The sequence below is a fragment of the Zootoca vivipara genome, chromosome 4 (assembly GCF_963506605.1).
Source record: "Zootoca vivipara chromosome 4, rZooViv1.1, whole genome shotgun sequence".
In the NCBI taxonomy this organism is placed as follows: Eukaryota; Metazoa; Chordata; class Lepidosauria; order Squamata; family Lacertidae; genus Zootoca; species Zootoca vivipara.
In genome coordinates, this window is record NC_083279.1 from 25,745,744 (window position 1) to 25,766,955 (window position 21,212).

Here is a 21,212-nt window from a genome sequence, read left to right on the forward strand (position 1 = left end):
TTCCTCTCTGTAGGGCTCTGCACCCTACACCACCCCAGAGCAGTATTCTGTTCCCTCCTTCCTCTCTTCCATCACTGCAATACAGGCACCTATATTGTTGTTGGACAAGATGGTTGGACAGTGTTCTCGAAGCTACGAACATGAGTTTGACCAAACTGCGGGAGGCAGTGCAAGACAGGAGTGCCTGGCGTGCTATGGTCCATGGGGTCACGAAGAGTCGGACACGACTAAACGACTAAACAACAACAACAATATTGTTGCTAACCATTGCTGATGGCCCTTCCTATTTTTAATATTGTTCATGTTTTTCATGATTCTTAGTGCTGGATCTATTTACCACGTAAACATAATAAAACAGGCCCCTGATGTTGCTGCCCTGAATCCTGGATGAAGATTCGTGCTGCCAGTAACAGCATCTAGGCATTGGGTACCAGTTTGCTTAAGCAAACTTAAGGGTTTGCTTCTAGGGGGTCGGAAGCACAACAGCAGACTGACAACCATGGGCGCACCCGGGGGGCAGCTGCCCCCCCTAGAAGCTAAAAAGGAAGGGGGGAAGGTATAAATTATAGCTCGTGCTGCGAGCTGTAGCATCACACTATTTTTTTCAGTGCAAAAAGTGGCCGGCAGGGAAAAGTGGTTGCGGAGTACCACGTGACCGCTGCCTCCCCTCCGGGGGGCGTGGACATCATAGCCAGCCAATCGTGCGAGGAGGCGGCGCACGTTCCCGCCTCTTTCCCCTCCCACCCGGCTCCTGAGCTGCTTTGGCGGGGAGGAGGTATGCAGTGCACAGAAACGCCGTTTACCTTCCTGCTGTAGCGGTACCTATTTATCTACTTGCACCTTGACATGCTTTCGAACTGCTAGGTTGGCAGGAGCTGGGACCGAGCAACAGGAGAGAACCCCGTCACGGGGATTCGAACCGCAGACCTTCTGATCGGCAAGCCCTAGACTCTGTGGTTTAACCCACAGCGCAACCCCTATTATCAGTCAGGGCTCCCTCCATTCCTTCTAGTTACAGGTAGGTAGCCGTGTTGGTCTGAGTCGAAACAAAATTTAAAAAATTCCTTCAGTAGCACCTTAAAGACCAACTAAGTTTTTCTTTTGGTATGAGCTTTCGTGTGTATGCACACTTCGTCAGATACACCGCTGACGAAGTGTGCATGCACACGAAAGCTCATACCAAAATAAAAACTTGGTTGGTCTTTAAGGTGCTACTGAAGGAATTTTTTTATTCCATTCCTTCTGTTCTGCGAAGGAAGCCATTCCAAAAGAATTGAGGAGCTTTGGGCTCATGCAAAGTGACTTAAATGCCTCCCTAGTTCCTCTAATATCTCCTTATAGACCTCATTTGTCTAAAAGAAGGTGGAAATGCTCACATTATTTGCTGGGCCACCCCGAAAGAGAGGGGCACCTCCCTATACAGACAAGAGGTATACTATTCACATCTTACCAGGCACCAGACTTTTCAACAGATTAATCTAATTCTTTGTCACTGTTCTGTTCCTGGGGGGTGTTTTTAAAGGAAAAGCAGCAATTAAATAAACTCCCATTCTGCCAGTCGGTAAGTTGCCATGCTTACATCATAAAGAGAGCGGGTTATCTTATTAAGGAAATAACCTGTGGGAAATGTGCCCACTTTCTTTGCGGCTGTCTCCGCTTGAGAGAAGTGGATCTTCCCATTATGTATTTATCTCTAATCACCAAACTCCTGTGAAATGAGGAGGATGTTTAATGAGCCATCGTTGGCTCGAAACAAACCAACTTTTCTTTGAATAGATTCCATACAGCCTTCTAAATCTCTCCTCGGGAACAAAATAGCTTCCCACCCCCCTGCTCCCATCTAGTTGATTTTTATCTTAGCCCACACACAGTGGGACTGGGATACATATTTCTGAGACCTCGAATTCTAAATCCAGGCACATCTGCTCCTACTGGATTTAACTTAACCCAAAGAAAGTTCCTAAAATGAACATTATTCATGCCTCAGATGTTTCCCCCAAGAAACAGTAGAAGGCATGTCTTCTACTAACATAACATGAAGCTTACATTTTAAATGTTTTCTTGCATGATAAATCTACTTTTAATCTGAATAACATGTTATCCAGACATACTTGTACTGAAGCCCTGAAGAAGCTAGTACAGTAGTAACTTGGTTTAAGAACAGCTTAGTTTATGAACTTGGATTAAAAATGCTGCAAACCCGGAAGTAGGTGTTTTGGTTTGTGAACTTTGCCTTGGAATAAGAACATGTTCCGCTTCCAGTTGAGTGTGTTCCATTTGTAAATTGAGTCCCCCACTGCTATGGGAAAGCACGCCTTGGTTTAAGAATGGATTTCCAGAACGGATTAAGTTCGTAAACCAAGGTACCACTGTCCAAAACTGAACTCTGGCAACTATCAGTTGTCATTTTTGTGCCTTTGACGCCCAGAGTTGCAATCCTAACTCCACATACCTGGAAGTAATCCTACTGAATCCAGCAGAGCTTACTTATGAGTAGGCATGGTTTGGATAGCACTGTGATGTTCTAATGAGAATTGAAATCAATGGGTCACCTCCTTACAGAGATGAGACACTAAAAATATGTTACAAGTATTCTCCAGTTCCTGAATTGGTCTCTTTGGTTTTCTGGGCACAAATCAGGTATTGGCTTGGACCAATAAAGATCCAAGGCTGAGATTCAAAGTGTCAGAATTAACGGATGTTCCCACAATAAAACTAGCATTCTAAGTACCTCCATTATGGACCGTAGACAAGGAGGCCAACTGTCTTCTGCATGGGATAACTGGAGATTTTTTGGGGGGAGGCCCTCACAGGGTAGCCTGTTTCTCCAAGCACAGTTCACTACACAAAGAAAACGAGGTGTTGAGGAAAAGGGCTCTAGCCCAGCTTGCTTGTTAATATACTCACATTTTATGCCTAGAGAATGGATTCATTATGGAAGAGTTTTCAGTCCTGTGAGCCCCGCAGCTGTAACCTGAAATGCTGCTGTCCAAAGAACAGCATAGCTCATAAGGACAATTCATTCCTCAAATAACCAGCCCATCTATTACAATCATCTTTAAAGGGATGTCTCCAAACTCCTTGCCTTTGGAGGTGACACAAGGGCCCCCCCAAAAAATAGACTATTCCTGGTTGTAGTGGTTTTTTCCAGAGGGATTATTTTCTTCTCGGTATCCAGTGAAAATATTTTTTATTACCAAGGCTTCCAGTAACTGTTTGTAGGCTGTCTTATTTACTTTTTTAAGATGTGGAATTACACTAGTTCCAAGATTTCTTCACCTAGCAAAACGTGTGAAGTCAAGTGGCAATTTAACTATTTGTTGCCATCGCTTCAAGTCGCAAGTGCAAAAGGTTCTCTCTCGTCTCACTGCCACAAATTTGAAGGAAAAACTTTCAACATGCTCCACGTAACCCACCAAAAAGTTAGAAACTACCTGCCCAGGCAGACTCTGAATAGAAGATGAAAGGCTCTGCATCAGATCATCAGTTTCCTGAACAAATCAAATCCTAAGGGTGAAAAAACCTGCTCAGCTTATAAAGGCTACACTTGTGACAGCTATGAATTACTGAGTTTTGCTCACAGCTCTTCTTTAATTTGATCTGATAAATTAAACCATACAGAACAGTGACATCCATTGTGAATGAAAGTTCTAAAGGGGTGGGGGGTTTGCTATTGCCAAGGGCATTTCTTAAGTTTCAGTTAAATGGATCTGCTAAAACGTTTTCCATTAATTTATTGTTAAAAACACACACACACCACAGAATGCATTTAAGTAAAACTAAATCATACCTAAAAGAGGAATTGCTATGAAACTATGAAAGGACATATCTAAAGGTTGGTAATTCTTCCTGTACAGGTTCCAGAATGAGCAGTGCTCTCGAGCAAACTCTTCTAATCACCTGATGACAAAATTTATTGATTTTTTTTTAATAATTTTTTTTCCAGCATAACACAAATTAAAATTAATTATTTATCTCTTCTGGACTCCCCCCCCCCCCCGGTTTCTAATGTCTCCCCTTTGTTTCAGTACACAAGATGTGTAAGGAGACAAAATTCATTGACCTAAATATCATACCTGTGAATTCTGATTGGGGGTGGGTGGGGTTGAATTCTGATTTCCAAAAAAAACCAAACTTTTTTTTTTTAAAAAAAGTAAACTATTTTATTAAAGGTATATTTTTTACACCTACAGTATATATTTTAGAGCAGGCAACCCCAAACTTTGGCCCTCCAGATGTTTCGGACTACAATTCCCATCATCCCTGACCACTGGTCCTGTTAAATAGGGATCATGGGAGTTGTAGGCCAAAACATCTGGAGGGCTGCAGTTTGGGGATGTCTGTTTTAGAGGATAGCATAACTGCAAATACAGATGAAAGATCTTTTAACGTAGAAAGTATCTCTCAGTGCCACAACCACCTACTCATAACCCGGAGCTGCCATATTTTGCGGCGACTCACAGCCAGATCCTGTACAGCGCCAGGTTTTCAGAAGGCTTTGGGAAAGACACTCTTGGAAGGAGCCCTTCACATGTGGCTTCTCTCCTCCCTCCTTTCTATATCTCACTTCATTTCCCAGAGAGAGATAATCATGCAGAGGTTTTCTGCTTCCCCTCAGTGTCCCTACTTCCTTCCTTGCTTGAAGAGAGCAGGTGGCCATGCAGTGACAGCAAGGTGGCCACGAGGCTCCATGAATTGCCACTGGGTTGCATAATGAGGCATGGATCTCAGGCATGGACCAATGATGCCAATTTCTGGTGCCCCTTGTGGCGGATTGGGCTGGCTTGAGTAGAACTCCAGGGTGTTAAGTGTTAAACCCACCCTCTTAGTTGATTGACGGCATTCCATTCCATGAGGGGCGGGACAGCCACGGGTTAAAAGAGGTTGGGTAGCCGTTAATTCTGAGAGAGAGAGGGTTTGGGGAGCGGAAGCGTGTGGGAGATTGTGGAGTAGGTTACTAGAGTAGGTGTAGATGAGGAATTGGTTAGGTTTGTAATTATACAATTAACAAGAACAGTTTTATTGAAACCACATGCTTGTACACATGAAACTTGAACGCAACTGTTAAGATTTTAAGACATTAAATGTTAAGTTAAAGTGCCATTTAAACTATCGTCGGTGTGATCTTTCCAGCAGAGGTATCTATTGCTCATCTGGTGGGGATACTCATTAAAAGGACAAAACCCCTAGCTAAGGCAGAAAGGATAGTTTGTTGTCCCTTGAGTACACCGAGAGGGGGAGGAAGAGGGAGACTGGTTCAAGGGTGACACAAAGTTTCCTCGGGAGGGAGGAAAGCTTCACAGTGGGAAAAGCTCAAGTGAGGAGAACCCCTTACTGGTGTGTACACTAAGAATAGTCTCATATTCACCCCAGAGCTTAAGAAGATACCGGGCCACGTTCGGGCTGGTAAAGTACTCCCATTTAATTGTAAAACCTACAAGGGATAGGGGGATTACAATAAGGCTATAGGGAAGAGTGGAGAGGTTGAGTGTTACCTCAGAAATCCCTATTAGTGCTTTTTTATAATTTGAGAGGTTTGGAAACAAAAGGCGTAAGGTGGGGACCTCTTACGTCGCACCCCCTCATGCTACACCACAGGGATGTGAAACCTCTGACCCTTCTGATATTACTGAATTACAGCTGGACCATTAAGCCATGCTAGCTGGGATTGAAGGCCTCATTGTAGACCCACCCTTGATGTAGTTTTAGAAATACTGTTACAGGCTTAAAATATATAGACACATCCCATTCGTTTGGGAATCAAATAAACTTCTGTTCAGGACACAACCACAAATGGCCCTGTAGCAACTTGTTCTGAGCAGGACACCAATTCCTTCTTATCAGATGCCCTTGCTGCTCCTTTTGATGCAGTGCCATTAACGATCACCAAGCACATTAAAGCACTGAAACACAATCCCTAAAACAAGAGCATATAAAAGCCTTATTTTGTTTTTTACATCATCTACTCTTGTTTTCACCTGCCCCACCACTCTCAAACAGGAAACAAAATTGCAAGGGGCGAAAACTGTGTTTCAAAGACTGCCAACCTCATTCTTAAACATTGGCTAATGCCTGCAATGTTAAGCGAAACATGGATGCATGCTACTGCGATTTATTCCATATTTCATGGAAACGTTTATACTTGCCCCGAACCACTGGCCTACCTGGCGGCGAGTCAGTAAGTCAAGTCCAAAGTTCAAAGTCCAGGGTCAATCCAAGTAAGCAAAGTCTGAAGTCCAGCAGTCAGGATACAGTTCAGAGTCAAACCCAAAGCACAGTCTCCTAGAAGTTCAGGATTATCCAAGCCAAAGTCTATCAACATGGGCAGCAGTTGAGCAGACACAGCCCCTCAGCTCTGCTTCCCTTTTGTGCTCTGCATGCTGATTGCAGGATCTGGGCTTAATGAGATATATGACCCTCACCTGTTCTGAGCCTACTTCAGCTGAAGAATCACAAGCTTCTTCCAGAGCTAGAGAGCCCCACCTGGCCAGCTAAGGAGCTGAGCTGTGGGCCCTTGCCTGCCTCAGCTTCCTAGAGCTCCCCTACCACTCCTCCCTATGCCTCAGAGCCCAATGTTTTCATCAAGACAGGAGGCCCTCTGGCTCTGGGACCTGCTGCTCTGATTCCTGTGCACTCACCCCCAACTGCCTTGCCATCCTCTGTCACTCTGAGAATACTTCCTTCCCCATCCCCTGCTTGTCCCAGTGTGTCCTGGCTACAACCCTAGCCAGGATCCACTCCCTCCTCTCCATAGTCCTGCCAGTTTATGACATCGCTGCTTGACTGTAAGAACAAAACCTCAATGCGGTTTACAAAACGCAGCTGCAGATTTGCTGCATGCAAAGTGTTCATAAACTGGTTGATAACCCTAGGCCTATATATATATATATTTTCCTTTTGTTGTCTGGGTAAAATGGCACTATCATAGAGAAAACAAACTGGATGTTCTAGGACATGGTGCCACCTTAAAGACCTTTGCCCAGAACAACGTAGTATGGAAACGGGTCAGGTCGCTGCAGCAAGAGGACGAGGTTCGATGGGAAGGAGCTGGAACCGAGAGAAGTGAAGATGTCAGACTGGACCTCTTACCTCTCAGATCGCTACTCCATCAAACTGAGAGGCAAAGGAACAGAGCTTAAGTCTCTCTCTTTCAACCCCATGTGACAAATTGTTCAGGCATTTGTCTAGTTTAGTCATCGTATACATACAAGAGCTATTTCTCCACCTCTCTCGCATTCCATCATACCGGAAACAACAAACTTGAAAGAGTAAAGGATCTACACCAGTGTTTCCCAAACTTGGGTCTCCATTTGGTTTTGGACAATTCCCATCATCTCTGACCACATGTCCTGCTAGCTAGGGATGATGAGAGTTGTAGTCCAACAGTTGGAGACCCAAGTTTGGGAAACCCTGATCTACAGAGGGAATAGAGTTGCCAACCCTTACCTACAATGTTTTTCCTTTCTGGTGTTGGTTTCACGAGTTTACCAAATCCAGTATACGTGGTCTTCTTTTTGTTTGTGGGAGGTATATTAATGCAAATTACAAAACTTACTGGCCTGCTTCAATAACTCCCTTTGCCCGCTACTGCTGACCTCAAGTGTGCTCCCAAACCAGCACTGCTGTGTATTGGTGGGTATTTCTTACCTGTCTAATCTGGACAGAAACAGGGGGATGGAAAGGTTGAAAGCAAGGGATAAAGAAAGGGAAGGAAATGGAAGCGGGGAGTCTACTATCCCGCTTGTCAAATTAACATGTGCTTTTATAAAAGCTAACATTTGGTTCCCTTTCTTCAAGTTACAACTTGCCTTTATGTGCACGCAAATAAGAATTGTATGTAATAGACATGCACAGTAGGCAAAGCCATAAACATGTGGTAAAAAGCCACCCGTGCTACAGTTTTTCAACCAAGTATTTTAATCACAAATATAGTCAACTCCAGTCACAGAACTGCGTGGAACTGTTGCTCTTTGTTGCAAGCTGTATGTTTGCAATATAGGAAAACCATGCCTGTGCACTGTGGGTGGGTGGTACGGTATAATTAACTTGTGCTCATAATTAAGGCCACCAGTCTCATAAAATGTAAGGGAATGGAAACATTTAGCTGTGAGCACACAAAGTAATTGTTACAAAAGTTGCCCACAAGCTCTTAACGTGGAAAACCGAAGCACTTGAATAAGCAAACGCCCCCTTGTTTTCCACCCAAAGGTAACAATCCCATAAAGGCCTCTGCAGAGTGGCTGGACCTACTGAGTTGACAGCAAACGGCAACTTTTTTTGCAATGGGAAGATGACAGTGATCCAGCCTTGCTTCAGTGACATTCCAGGGTCTTTACCTTTGTCCTTCCTTGCATTTCCCCCAGACGAGTTTGCCAGCTAAGCACAGCCCAACAGAGCTGTCAAAAGGAGTGAAGCCAGCTGACCAGCGACACAAGGGCAGGCAGCAAGCTCTTGCAGAAGGAAAATATTTACCCATCTGCCACTCACCCTCTTACTGGCATCGCCAGCTTGCAAAAGGGATGTCATCTGGGGTACAGAATCACTAGGAAGCTGTACATGCAGGCTAATCATTGCTAGCCAAGCCAGTATCTCTTCTTTGCCCCAAGGGAGACAGAGGTATACCCACCTTCCTTATAATAATTTGCTTTGAGAAACTAAGGTGCTGGTTTCTACTTCCTTTTTTTGTCAAGGCTCCTGGCACAGCCATTGCCAAAGAAACAGGGTACAGAGGGGTGACTTTAATATCTTGTTCCTGGCAGGAATCTTGTTATGAGGTTTCATGGACAAGTTAAGCAGGTGCTCAAATATTTATTTCCTTATTTCCAGTTAGGATAGCACATACATTTTTTTAAAAGGAAAGTGCTCGTGTACGTGAAACCTGTCCTGTCTACGCTCTCTCTCTCTCTCTTATATGAGATAGTGAACAAGTGGATTGTGCAAGCAGAATAATCAAGAGTTTCATCCTCCCCACTGAATTAAGTAAGACTTACCTCTATGTAAACATATTTAGCATTGCAGCCTTCATAATCAAATAAGGTATAAACCCAAAGGGGGAAGTGTGTGTGTGTGTGGGGGGGAGGATGGCTTACTTTTAGTATTAAGTAAAACTGAAAAGCAATTTCTTTTTGTTGAAGAATTAAGTTCTTGGTGTAGTTTAATTTTGTGGACTTCTTTTTAATATTAAAATGCTGAATACAAATAGAGCACTCCAGAATAGTCATGTATCAGTAAGGACCAGTAATAGCCAATAAATACATATAAAAGTGACAGGCAACTATGCCTTTGAACTCTGAGTTACCAAACATATAGAGGGAATCAGTCAAAGCGCAAATCAGTTGCAAGCTTGACTTCAGTAGCTGATATCCCCCCCCCCCCAATACAGAAATTAGCAAACCAACATTTAAAAAATTCCTGTACAAAAGGAACTCTATTTCTACAAGAGGATAACTCACTGGTGTGACTTTGAGGATGGGATCAGGGCATCCTCTACTATAGCAGCATGGTGCCCAAGTCAGCCATGTCTGAGTTCTGTGTGGTTATGAAGTTCTGTCTTACGGGTGGGGAACTTGTGGCCTTCCAGGTGATGTTGGCACTCCCAACTTCCATCAACTTTCCCATCCCAGTTTACTGAAAGAAGTGCCTGGAAGCTGAAAAGTAGGCCAGAGACTGACACCACTCAAAGGCTCTCTTTCTCTCTACTGGCAATTGTCCTCTCCCAATGAGAAGAACCCAAGAGGCCTCTGCAACATCCAAAAAATATCTCTGGGATATCTTCTCACTATGCTGCTGGGATGAGGGTCAGGAGAGGTTGACCCTCACATTTGGCAGCAAACGTTTTTCAACTGGGGATGACGATGGTCATCTAGTGAGAGAGGGAGAAACAACTTTATGGCCAGGGAGGATTTGACACCCCCCCCCCCACAGGTTAAATAATTTGGCCATTGACGGATGAGGAACTGCTTCCAAAAGGGGCTGCATATCATGAGAGTTAGGGCTGTACACAAAGATCACTGTCAGCTTTGGCAGCACAGATTACCTATTGTACATCCCTCTGGATCATGACCACCCTAAAACTTTTAATATTTAAAGGGGGCAGGTAAATCAAGTATTCAATAAAATGAAAAGCTGTCCTAGGTCTATTTTGAGGAGCATATTGGCATAAAAGATTATGTCCATCGTGACCCCCCCCCCATTTATTCATTTAGAATCAGCATGCTTCAGAAAACGTCTTAATAAAATGCAATCTTTTACTTGCTCCCATTTAAACTATTGCTTTTGGGGTTGCTTTTAGTCAGTCCCAAATTGAAGAGAATTGAGTTGAGGTTAATGCATAAGAAAGCATGATCTGGATGCGTTGTCCTCTGTAGCTCTTGAATCATCAGGTGAATTGTGAACAGCTCAAACATCTTCTTATTGCCCCTGTAAGATTATTTTCCAAGAATGTTAGGCAGTGAAGGAACATCATTTTGATCACTCTGAAGGACGGGAAGAATTTCAATTATATCTGAACACTACAAGTTACAGAGCATCTGAAAATTGATTGAAGTAAAAATAAATGCTTTTCTTAGTATTAAGAGATATTGTAGTAGATTTGAGATGTGTTCGGTTTTCATTATGAAGCTAAATGGACTTAACAGCAGTGTAAAGCCGCGGAAAACTTTTTGTTAAATAAAGGTGTCTACAAATTATCCCACAATGGCATCTGCCAACAGCAGCCAAATTTGCACATCATGCTAGATCATGGTTTAGAGCGGGGGTTGAAGAAGCTTTAAATGTGAGGCCTGTATTTCCTCATAGCCAAACTTCTGAGGCCAGTAGCGAGCAGGGTGGGATGCAAAAAGTGGGTGTGGCCAGAGGCAAATGTGGGTGGAGCAACAGTTGTGACCCTTATTGTTGTACAGTAGGCTACATTCCAACTACAGAAAGGCTAGAGGTTTATCCTCACACACAGCCTCCCATCCAAGCAAACAATAGATGTTATCATAGTTCAAAGATACATTGTGGTGAGGGAAAAGCACTCGAGGGCATCAAAGGAAGTGAGGGATGTGGTCTGAGGAATGGGCCATGGTCTGAGGAGAATCCTAAGGGGTATAGAGGGCTACATTTGGCCCCTAGGTGCAAGGATTACCAACCACTGTTTTAGTGAAACATGTGCAAACCATCGCTCATATGCTCTGCCTAAACACACGGCCAGGAAGAGTTTAGAAGCTTTTAGCTCTTTGATCAGTCAGTCTGTGGTTTTGTATGTGATTAACAGTAATTATGGTTAATACTAACTATGGCTCACTTCAGACCATAGTTTCTGAAGGCAGCTTGTTGAAACTAACCAAAATGTTTACTGATTATTATTTTTTTAACAAAGCATGAACTGTGGAATTGTGGTTAAGGCAATACTGTCTCAAAAACCGTAATTAAATTTTTTTTCTTTAGCTTAAATAAAGATTTTTAAGGCTTACATTTGAAAGTTTGGGAACTTTCCCCTACCCCACTCACTTTTTACCTACAGTTATTATTTTCAAGTGGAGATCACAATTCATTTGTCATCATTTCCTCTTAAATATTAGTATGATGCTGAGGGGGAAATAAAGTTAATGTGCCTATTACACAATACAAGAACCTGAAAATGGGTTGAAAAAGATGACAAAGAGAGGATAATAAAACTGGATAGTAAGAAAAAGTTTACAAGACTTACTTGATTTTTGAGAGCTTTTGCAGCAGAATACTAAGTTTTTCCAATATCTGTGTATCTAGCTTAGGGTTTCGAAGCAACAGTGAACAAGTGCGAAAAAAGGTCTCATTACTGCAAGCTTCCAGAAACGGATGCAAAAACCCTGTAGAATAAAGTGACCAATAATTATAATTAGTTGAAAAAGGAAGAAAAAGGTTTTTTAAACAAATTAATAAAACTAGTCATGTAAGGCATATTGCACAGCTTCCAACTTTAGAAGAATACTCTGAAATTCAGATTCAAGCACAGGCACCCTGCAGCCCTTAAGTACAGAACATGAGAACATCACATATCCTGGCATAGCAGAGGCAGCTGAAAAAATGAACTGATTCGATAATCATTAAAGAATCAATTATAATGTGTGTAGACAGGTGTAGAATTATTCTACATCTGTAGTGCCCTTAGTGGATTCTTCGAAATGTACCAATTGTACCATCTCACTCGTTGCTCTGAAAGATTGGTTGATTCACTAGTATCTAGCAGCAAAGACTGCTGGGTAATAGCTGTGAAAATGGGTTTTCTTGTTTCAGGACAGATGCTTGACGTTGTTAAAGCTGTGCCTCTGGTTGCTTATTTTCTTGGTTTGGTAAGGAAGCAGCATGAACAAGCGTCTACATAAGTTCTCCTTTCTCTTGTGCAACAAAGTAAATCTTCCTTAGTTTGAAAGTGTAGGAACTAGGTTCTAAATGTTCTTAGCCAGCCTCGTGAATAGGCCAGCACAACTACTCAAGCCTCTTTTGGAAATTATTTTGACCCAAATGCTTTAATTTTAACACCTGAAGAACAGACAGTCTACTTTCCAGACTTGTGGCAAGGACAGATCGTGAAGCTGAGGCTCCAATACTTTGGCCACCTCATGAGAAGAGAAGAATCCTTGGAAAAGACCCTGATGTTGGAAAAGATTGAGGGCACTAGGAGAAGGGGACGACAGAGGACAAGATGGTTGGACAGGGTTCTCGAAGCTACGAACATGAGTTTGACCAAACTGCGGGAGGCAGTGGAAGACAGGAGTGCCTGGCGTGCTATGGTCCATGGGGTCACGAAGAGTCGGACACGACTAAACGACTAAACAACAACATTCTACCATGGAAACCCTGGTCTTCAGTTTAGCTGAAATCAGTTGACATTTTGACAGTTTGAGCCATCTTCCTCTCTAGAGGGATGGTTTGCGTCAAAGATGGTTATTGGAACATGTCCTGCTACCCTCTTGACCCACCCAGCTCCACCTACAATGCAGCATTTGATGTTCAAATTGCAGTGGCGAAGGGTAAAATTGGCTGTAGCCAGGATAGCTAACTCAAAGGTCAGGGTTTTCATGGTAGATCAACCTTGGGATAACAAATCTGGGCAAAACAAAAGTCTTGGTGCAAGGAATTTTAGCAGCTATAGGAATGCAAATCCTAATAATGACAGCAAAATCTAAAGCAGCACAGTAAAGCAGGAAGAGGCAGCATCAGTAATTGAAGGCCATTAACAACAACAGGTTACCCAGGTTACAACAGGTTACCCAGGTGGCGCTGTGGGTTAAACCACAGAGTCTAGGGCTTGCTGATCAGAAGGACGGCGGTTCGGATCCCTGCAACGGGGTGAGCTTCCGTTGCTCGGTCCCAGCTCCTGCCCACCTAGCAGTTCGAAAGCACATCAAAAAAGTGCAAGTAGATAAATAGGGACCGCTCCGGCGGGAAGGTAAACGGCGTTTCCGTGCGCTGCTCTGGTTCGCCAGAAGCAGCTTTGTCATGCTGGCCACATGACCCGGAAGCTGTCTGCGGACAAATGCAGGCTCCCTCGGCGTATAGAGCGAGATGAGCGCCGCAACCCCAGAGTCGGACACGACTGGACCTGATGGTCAGGGGCCCCTTTACCCTTTACCTTTAACAACAACAACAACAAAGGATGGAAGATACTAAACAGGCTTCTCATGGAAGAGAGATTTTATTCAAAGATAACAGCTCTTTAAGGCTCCAAGACAGATGAAAACTCCCAGCCTTGCACTACACAGATCAGCACCACATTGGCTGAATGCCGAGCTCGGCTTCTAGAAGAGAAAGAGAATCCTAGATGAATAATCGGAAGGAAGACTACAAAGAGAGACAGGATGGGAAAGGAAGGGAATCCTTTAAAGAGATGTTTCACTGCTTATCCCACATAAGCTATAAATTATTTCTTCTGCTCCTACTTCAAATGTTTCTCTTCAAGATAACTTCGCACCTGCCCTTTAGAAGAGTAATGGATGTGATGGATTAATCCTTGCAGCGCTGCCTGTACTGTCATTTAGACTCTTAAAACAAAGTTAACGCTACGCAGAAGTTGGTCTAAAGCAGAAGCCATCCTCCTACAACCTTGGCAAGGTCAAGAATAATGCGACCCTTTTGGAAGAAAAATATCTGGCTAAGAACATGCATGTTTCTACTTTATTATACAAAGAAGAAGAAGTGGTAACTGCTCTTTAAAAATGCCAGAAGCCCAATATTTGACTATCACCCATGTTCTGTGCAGGGAAAGCAATGCTTGGTTCCAGTAGACCAGGCACCCCCAAACTTCGGCCCTCCAGATGTTTTGGACTACAATTCCCATCATCCCTGACCACTTGTCCTGTTAGCTGGGGATCATGGGAGTTGTAGGCCAAAACATCTGGAGGGCCGCAGTTTGGGGATGCCTGCAGTAGACCATTACACAGATCTGAGCCCTTTATAACCTTTTAACAAGAGTCAGGTACAAGAGCCATGCCAAATAAAAGGCACGGGTCAAAATTCCTGTAATGTGCTCAATTGCTCACATGTGCAGCAACTTGAAACAGCTAAAGCCCTGTACAGGTGCATGTTTTTAAACAGCCTGAAGCATGAGCCTGGCCCTGTGTTCTTCTTGAAGCAGGGGGAGAGTGCACAACAAGCCCAAGGCAGAGCATTGCCCCGACTTTCTTGCTAACCTCCACCAAGAACCCCTTTTAACTGGGATTTAGAGTAGAAAGAAATGCCAACAGGTGGAGTAGATCTTTAAAAGCTGAAGAAGCTAATACAGCAACTCCGGCCATGAGCAGCTTCAAAACAAGCACACTCCCTCTAGTGGCTCTGGCTGTTGGGAGAACTTTTGACGCAAGTATAATACCGTAGTACTCTTCTAAAAAATGGAGGGCGCTTTGACTGTATGAAAAAGGGATATACAGTATATTCCTGCGTATAAGACTACTTTTTAACCCAGGAAAATCTTCTCAAAAGTCTGGGGTCGTCTTATACGCCGGGTCGTATTTCTTATACAGTGAGTATATCCCAAACTCTATATTTTAACTGGAAAAGTTGGGGGTCGTCTTATACGCCCAGTCGTCTTATACGCCGGAATATACGGTATTCTAGAGCCGTAAGAAACAACCCTGAAATTCCACACTGCATTGCGGGGCTGCAAGTAAAAGGGTGGGGCGAGGGAAGCTGCATTAGCACACAGCAGGTCCAGTAAAGGACTCTCCAAAATACAGTGGTACCTCGAGTTAAGAACTTTATTCGTTCCGGAGGTCTGTTCTTAACCTGAAACTGTTCTTAACCCAAGGTACCACTGTATAAAAACACAAAATACATAATAAAAATTAAGAAGGTGGGATTTAATTTGTAGATGATGATGTGTAGTTCCATCTAGCTAGGTAGCTTCTTTAAATATTCTCATTCATGTACTTCTGCAAGAAATAACCGCTGAAGAAGCCTAATGTGCCACAAGATTGACTGCACAGCACCTTAGGCCTTGCTCTGCCAAGGTCAAGTCCTCTGTTTCTCAGAGCCCCTTGTTATTCCTTGAAGAGTCTAGTCTACTGTCCCCTACATTGTCCTCAGCATCCCATTGGTGGCTTGTGGCATTAGAGCACCCTCTGGTTTCCTCTCTTCCAGTGCCATTCGCTGTCTCTCCTGTTCCATCTGCCACTCTCTCACCCAGACAGCAGCCATCTACCCTCCATGATTCTTCAACCTGTTTGATCCCAGTCTTGTGGCTGTTGCCCTGCTCCCCTTTCATAATTGCTGATATAGCCTTTCTTTTCTGCCTCTCACACTGCTTGCCCCAGAAGCCATGGTTGGTGGAGTTAATCTTATGTTTCCTAAATTCCAACAGCTCCATCCTCCACAGCCCACCTGGTCTCTCCGCTTTCCAATCTAGTTCGCTCTGCGTGACTCTGCTCCTCTCTGCATCTCCAGGCTGTTTTCCAGCCATGGGAAACAATAAAAGCTGTGGTAGGTTTTTTGTTACTGAATGTGTAACACTTACAGTTCGCTACAAAACGCAGGGCTAACTCCACGCTCATCCACTAATGATCTTTTTTGCTATAAGCCACATTCTATGTTTTTGGTGTGCGTACAAGAGGTTTCACGTGTACACTTAAAACTACAAAGTATAAAATCATTTAATTATTTAATTATGCATTAAAGCACCAGGACAGCTTGCAATGCATCAGTTCACATTCGACCATCAGAACACTAAATAAATAAACAAACCATTAAAATAATGTTCAAAACTGTTAACAGCCACATGCATCATACGGGCACATTCGTTAGAGATGGTGGGGGGAATTCACTTCTGCCCCCTATCAAGTGAACACTCAGTACAAAACCAGGTAATGGGTGATGTCGGAAGTCCTGGTTACCTGCAAGGAGACTTGCTTCTAAGCTGTATTTCACCAAAGGTCCTAAGCTATGGTATCACGCCTTCCGGGCATTTTGTGCAATTGAAATAAGAAGGAAAGTGCACCCAACACATATAACGTGCACGAAAATTGCTCTCCTGACATTAGTTTGTAGGGGGCTGAAGATAAAAAGGAGTAATACTTCCTGGTTAAGATAAAACAGCATAATCACCCTAGGCAGAAAGCGTGGGATGAGTCCCAAGCTGTGATTTATCTTAGTGGAAGATCAAGCAGGCTGGTTTGCATAGGAATGCATAAGAGCTCTCCATTTCTTAGCTCAACTAGCTGCAGGTCTTTAATGCAGAAGGATTATTCTATTTGGTTGGAGGCACATCTGGGGATCTTAGTTCTGTGGAAGAGTCTATCCAGGAGCAAGCAGTTCGAGAGACTGAAACAACTGCATTCTAATACTGTAGACTTGATGCAACGGTTTCAAAGCAAGGTGCCACTTAAAACCGAAGGATATCATATAGCCCAGGCACCCACAAACTTCGGCCCTCCAGATGTTTTGGACTACAATCCCCATCATCCCTGACTACTGGTCCTGTTAGCTAGGGATCATGGGAGTTGTAGGCCAAAACATCTGGAGGGCCGCAGTTTGGGGATGCCTGATATAGCCCATTCTTTCAGGTAACAATGTAAATATCTCACAAATTAAGACAGTTATATGAGATATGCTGTACAAAGTAATCTTGTACACAAAACACTCCGCCATGCAGATATATGCATGTCTAACCTCCTCACATAATGAAGAATTTACAGGGTACTCGAGGGTTAAAAGTGTGGCATTTACTGTAACAACTTCATGGTGAGTATCAGCACCATTTTTTTTTCTTTTTAAAAAAGCACTGAATAAGGAGTGGAGACTATGCAATTGGAGACTATGCGCAATGCACAATCCCTATGCAAACACGATATCCAATGCACGGACATGGAAGCATGGTGGATGTTGGGGATGGTAAGTGAAATCTTGATTACTCCTCTCCCTCACAAATCATTAGAAACACACATAGGGTTTATATCAGCCCCCCCCCCCCAAGATGTTATTCAGGCCGGTATATACTCCTTTTGTACAGTCACAGATGTTTCAAGAGGAAGAAGATAAAGCATCGTATCCTCCCACTAAATTTATGGGTGAATCATTTGCAGTTATTTTTCTAGACTGTATCCTACGGCAAGTTACTGTGCGCTTTGGACAGGTGTCTTCTGGGAAAGGAGAAGAATGAGCTTTACCCTACTCGTGTCATGTTTTACCAAACAGGCTAAGTAGAAGTCAGGGGATTGTTGCATTTTAAAGAGAAGCCTGCTTACTGGCTTCTTCCTCGCTTTGATTTCTCTCTGAGTGTGAAAAGTAGAAAGCTAAGCATTAGATCTACAGAAAATAATTTCTCCCCCTTTTACTAGCTTGCCTGCTAGTAAATTAATGAAAGCATTAAAATAAGACACTTTTGGGGGCGGGAAGTAAAGCCTGTTTTACTTGGACGACCAAGCAAAAGGCCAATTCAAAGGAAACCTGCAATTTAGGAAAGCTGAGCAAAGCAGTATGAAAATGTTGATCGTCACTTAGCACACTTACTGGATTGTGTTGTCATCTGAAGCAAACTGTCAACGGCGTTGGAAAGAACACCTTTACTCGATATTCTTATATGACTCAAGATAACAGGCACAGCTTGGTAGTCCAAAAACAAGGCCTTCCCTTCATCTGTCTTCAGATCCACGCAAAGGGAATCAAAGGCTTGAGCCAGGTAATCAGCTAGAGAATATGCATTAGAATTTAAAACAGTAAAACCGCACCACTATTTTGGGTCACTTGTCAAACAAGCTAGGCAAAAGAGGATACTGATATAATGGGATATCAAAAACAAAATGTCTTTATAGTGTGTTGCTTATTTAATGCCTAGCCTCGTTCATTCTTTTTTTTTACTAGAAGGAAATCATATTTACAACTCATATTTTTTTTAAATCAAATAACCATAAAATGTTTCATTTTTCACATTTCCTGTCCTTACAATGTTTATTATTATTTTAAATAAATTTTATTAGTTTATAAAAAGATACAAAACTTAATGCCAAATATCTTTTTTAAAATCCAACATTAATCTAAATAAAATAAAAAACATAGAAAAAAAGAGGGGGGGATCATTAGAATGAAAAACTTTTCCTCATTCCTGACTATCCCTCTTGACTGTTTTAGACACAACCTAGGGCCCAGAGATTTCCATAGACTTGCAACATGGTTTGTATTCCGATTTGATTTTAACCAGGTTATTTTTTAAAAAAGAAAAAAACATTCTATAAATTTTAAGAATCCAATTTAAAAAACCAAACCACCCATAGGTTTCAAAAATAAAATCGGTTTCTATCTACTCTGATAGAAAACAATAGCAGCACATACAGGAAACCATTGTTGTCTGTGAATCCAGAAGGTCCTATAGCACCCATTTCGTGCCCTTTTGTATTTAACCATTTAGGTTTGTGTAACTGAAGCTGAGTTGTTGTTGTTTTTGAAGCCAAAGTTCATAAAGCCTTGACCCTGCCTAGCATTCACATTGCTGAACGCTTCTCACTATGCTTAGAACCTAAACCTACACAAAGAAAGGATTTCTCCAAACTTAAAGGTTAAATGCTAACTTTAGTAACATTCAGTTATAAACAAGGTGTTAGTGGCTTTAATGTCCTCTGAATATCTGCTGCTGTGCAGCTTTTATTCAACAAGTCAAGGAATAGCATTGCTTTGTGCTGGGTGGCCCCAAATTTTTAGTGAAACAAGAATAAATATGCATTTACTAACTAGCTATATGAATACCAATCACATTTTCCTTTGGTAATCAGTTATTGCATTCATGTTCAAACACTACTAACTGTGTTAAAAAACATTTTAAGTCCCCTTTAATTTCCCAATGATTTGACTGAGAAAAGGTTTCCTTTGCTATTTTTTGGTATGTTGGCTTTCCATCAAAAGTAAATATTGCAGATTTCAGGTAATGATAATAAACCACAGTAACACTTATTCTACTGCATTAAAGGATTATTACATAAACTGAATCATGCCTGAACTTACAAAACCTTAATTAGGATGCCCCCTACTGCATTGTGACTTTAAAGCAAAACATTTCTTACAAACTATCTAGAATTATATACCAATCTATGCTAGCATTTTTATATTGTATATTCATTCTTACTTTATCTAAAGATTCTACACTAAAACAATAAGATGACAGAGAATTGTTCATGTATATTAAATATTTTAGGTGTAACTATAACCATCTTAGAAACCAAGTTTTATTTTTGTAGAAAGGTAAATGACCCCTTTTGGTCAGTATTCCTGGCCATTTTGTCCTTGAGCAGGAGTGCAGAATCTGTAGCCCTCCATATGTTGTTCAACACCCAATTCCCATCAGTCCCAGCTAGCCATTGGCCAGGGATTATGGGATTTGTAGTCCAACACCGCCTGGAAGGCTACAGGTTTGCCATCCCTTTTCTTGAGTATACCTAGGGAGAAATCAATGACCTACAGATCACCGGTACATTATCAGTAACATGTTTGTGACAAATAGTTTTCATTGGCTTCAGAATGGCAAGCCAAACTAAACAATATTTACAGATTATATGTGTGGGGACTGTTACTTTCCATGCCCTAAGGATCTAGCACAGGGGGTGGAGAGATGGATCTGGCCCTACCCCTCACAGGCCAAATTTGAAAGGTGGCCCCTTTCAAGGACCCCTGTGTGGTGCTTTGAAGCACTGCTGATCAGCTGGTTATTGGCGCTTCAAAGAGCAGTGCACCGCTGCTCAGCTCTTTGCAAGCCCTTTCATGGACCAGCTAGCTATGGAGTTCCACATGGGGAAACTTAATTGTGTGGCCAATCCCAGGGCACTTAAACTGAGTTCCTATCAGGTGATTGGTGGAGAGGGCAAGCCAACTAGGATTGGCCTATCAGTAGATGGTGCATTGGCAGGAGAGGCTTTCTGCCTAATCAGGAATGCACTTAAAGGCTCCCAATGGTGCACCAGCAGCCATGTCCCCATCTGCCCCACACCTGATGTCAGGTGAAAATGACCTCTCAGGCCAAACTGGGACCTATGCCAGGTCTAATTAGGCACACAGGCCAGAGCTTTCCCACTCCTGTTCTATCGTTTCCTGGTTATGGAAGTAAGTTCAAACACATGCAGACAGTGACTACCAAAATATTCCGGTATTCATCCATTCCATAAAGAAGCACCACTCTCTCAGGGCCTCTAACCACATCTCCATAATCACTCGCGCCAACTGCTTATCCCACTATCTTACCCCGATCTCCCTCCTGCCCATCATTTGCTTGCTTCTTCCAAAACCTTTTTATTTAAAAAAAAAATCCAAATTCTATTAAGTGCTAATGTGATAGGTGATCACTGAAATTTAATCATGCCTACATACAGTAACAATTTGCACAAACACATTGGATTTGACTGCTGCAAGTTGTGATGATAGCCAATGGATTTAAAAAATAGGGGATAAAATAAACTCTTGAAGGAAATATCTAACAATGAGTATTCGTCAGAGCTTCCCTATCTTGCTAAATGTCACTTCCTGGGAAACAACAGCTTTTGCTCTTCAAGCTCCGCTTGCAGGTCTTCCCAGAGGCATATGGTGGAAAACCAGATTCTGGACTAAATGACCTTTGGCCTGATCCAGCAGAACTGCCCTTACACTGTATGTTTATGGCCCTCTTGGGCTGCCAAACATGCAAAAGTCTAGAAGTTTAGCTCTGCAGACAGAACTAGCCATTACCCCTTAAAATGCATACTGAAATACTTTAGCCCCCACCCCATTTTTTAAAAATC

The 21,212-nt window shown here is 42.6% G+C and overlaps 1 protein-coding gene across 1 annotated transcript in view; it reads right to left on the reverse strand.

Annotated features, from left to right (window-relative positions):
* Positions 1-4,084: 4,084 nt before the first annotated feature.
* Positions 4,085-21,212, reverse strand: part of CCDC138 (coiled-coil domain containing 138) — a 31,485-nt gene continuing 14,357 nt past the window's right edge. Inside the window, exons 13-15 of the mRNA XM_035115550.2 lie at positions 17,965-18,141; positions 11,693-11,831; positions 4,085-10,419 (exon numbers count right to left, since the gene is read on the reverse strand). Of these exons, the coding sequence (XP_034971441.1) occupies positions 10,248-10,419; positions 11,693-11,831; positions 17,965-18,141 (488 nt within the window). The 3' untranslated portion in view covers positions 4,085-10,247. The remainder of the gene's footprint in view (positions 10,420-11,692; positions 11,832-17,964; positions 18,142-21,212) is intronic.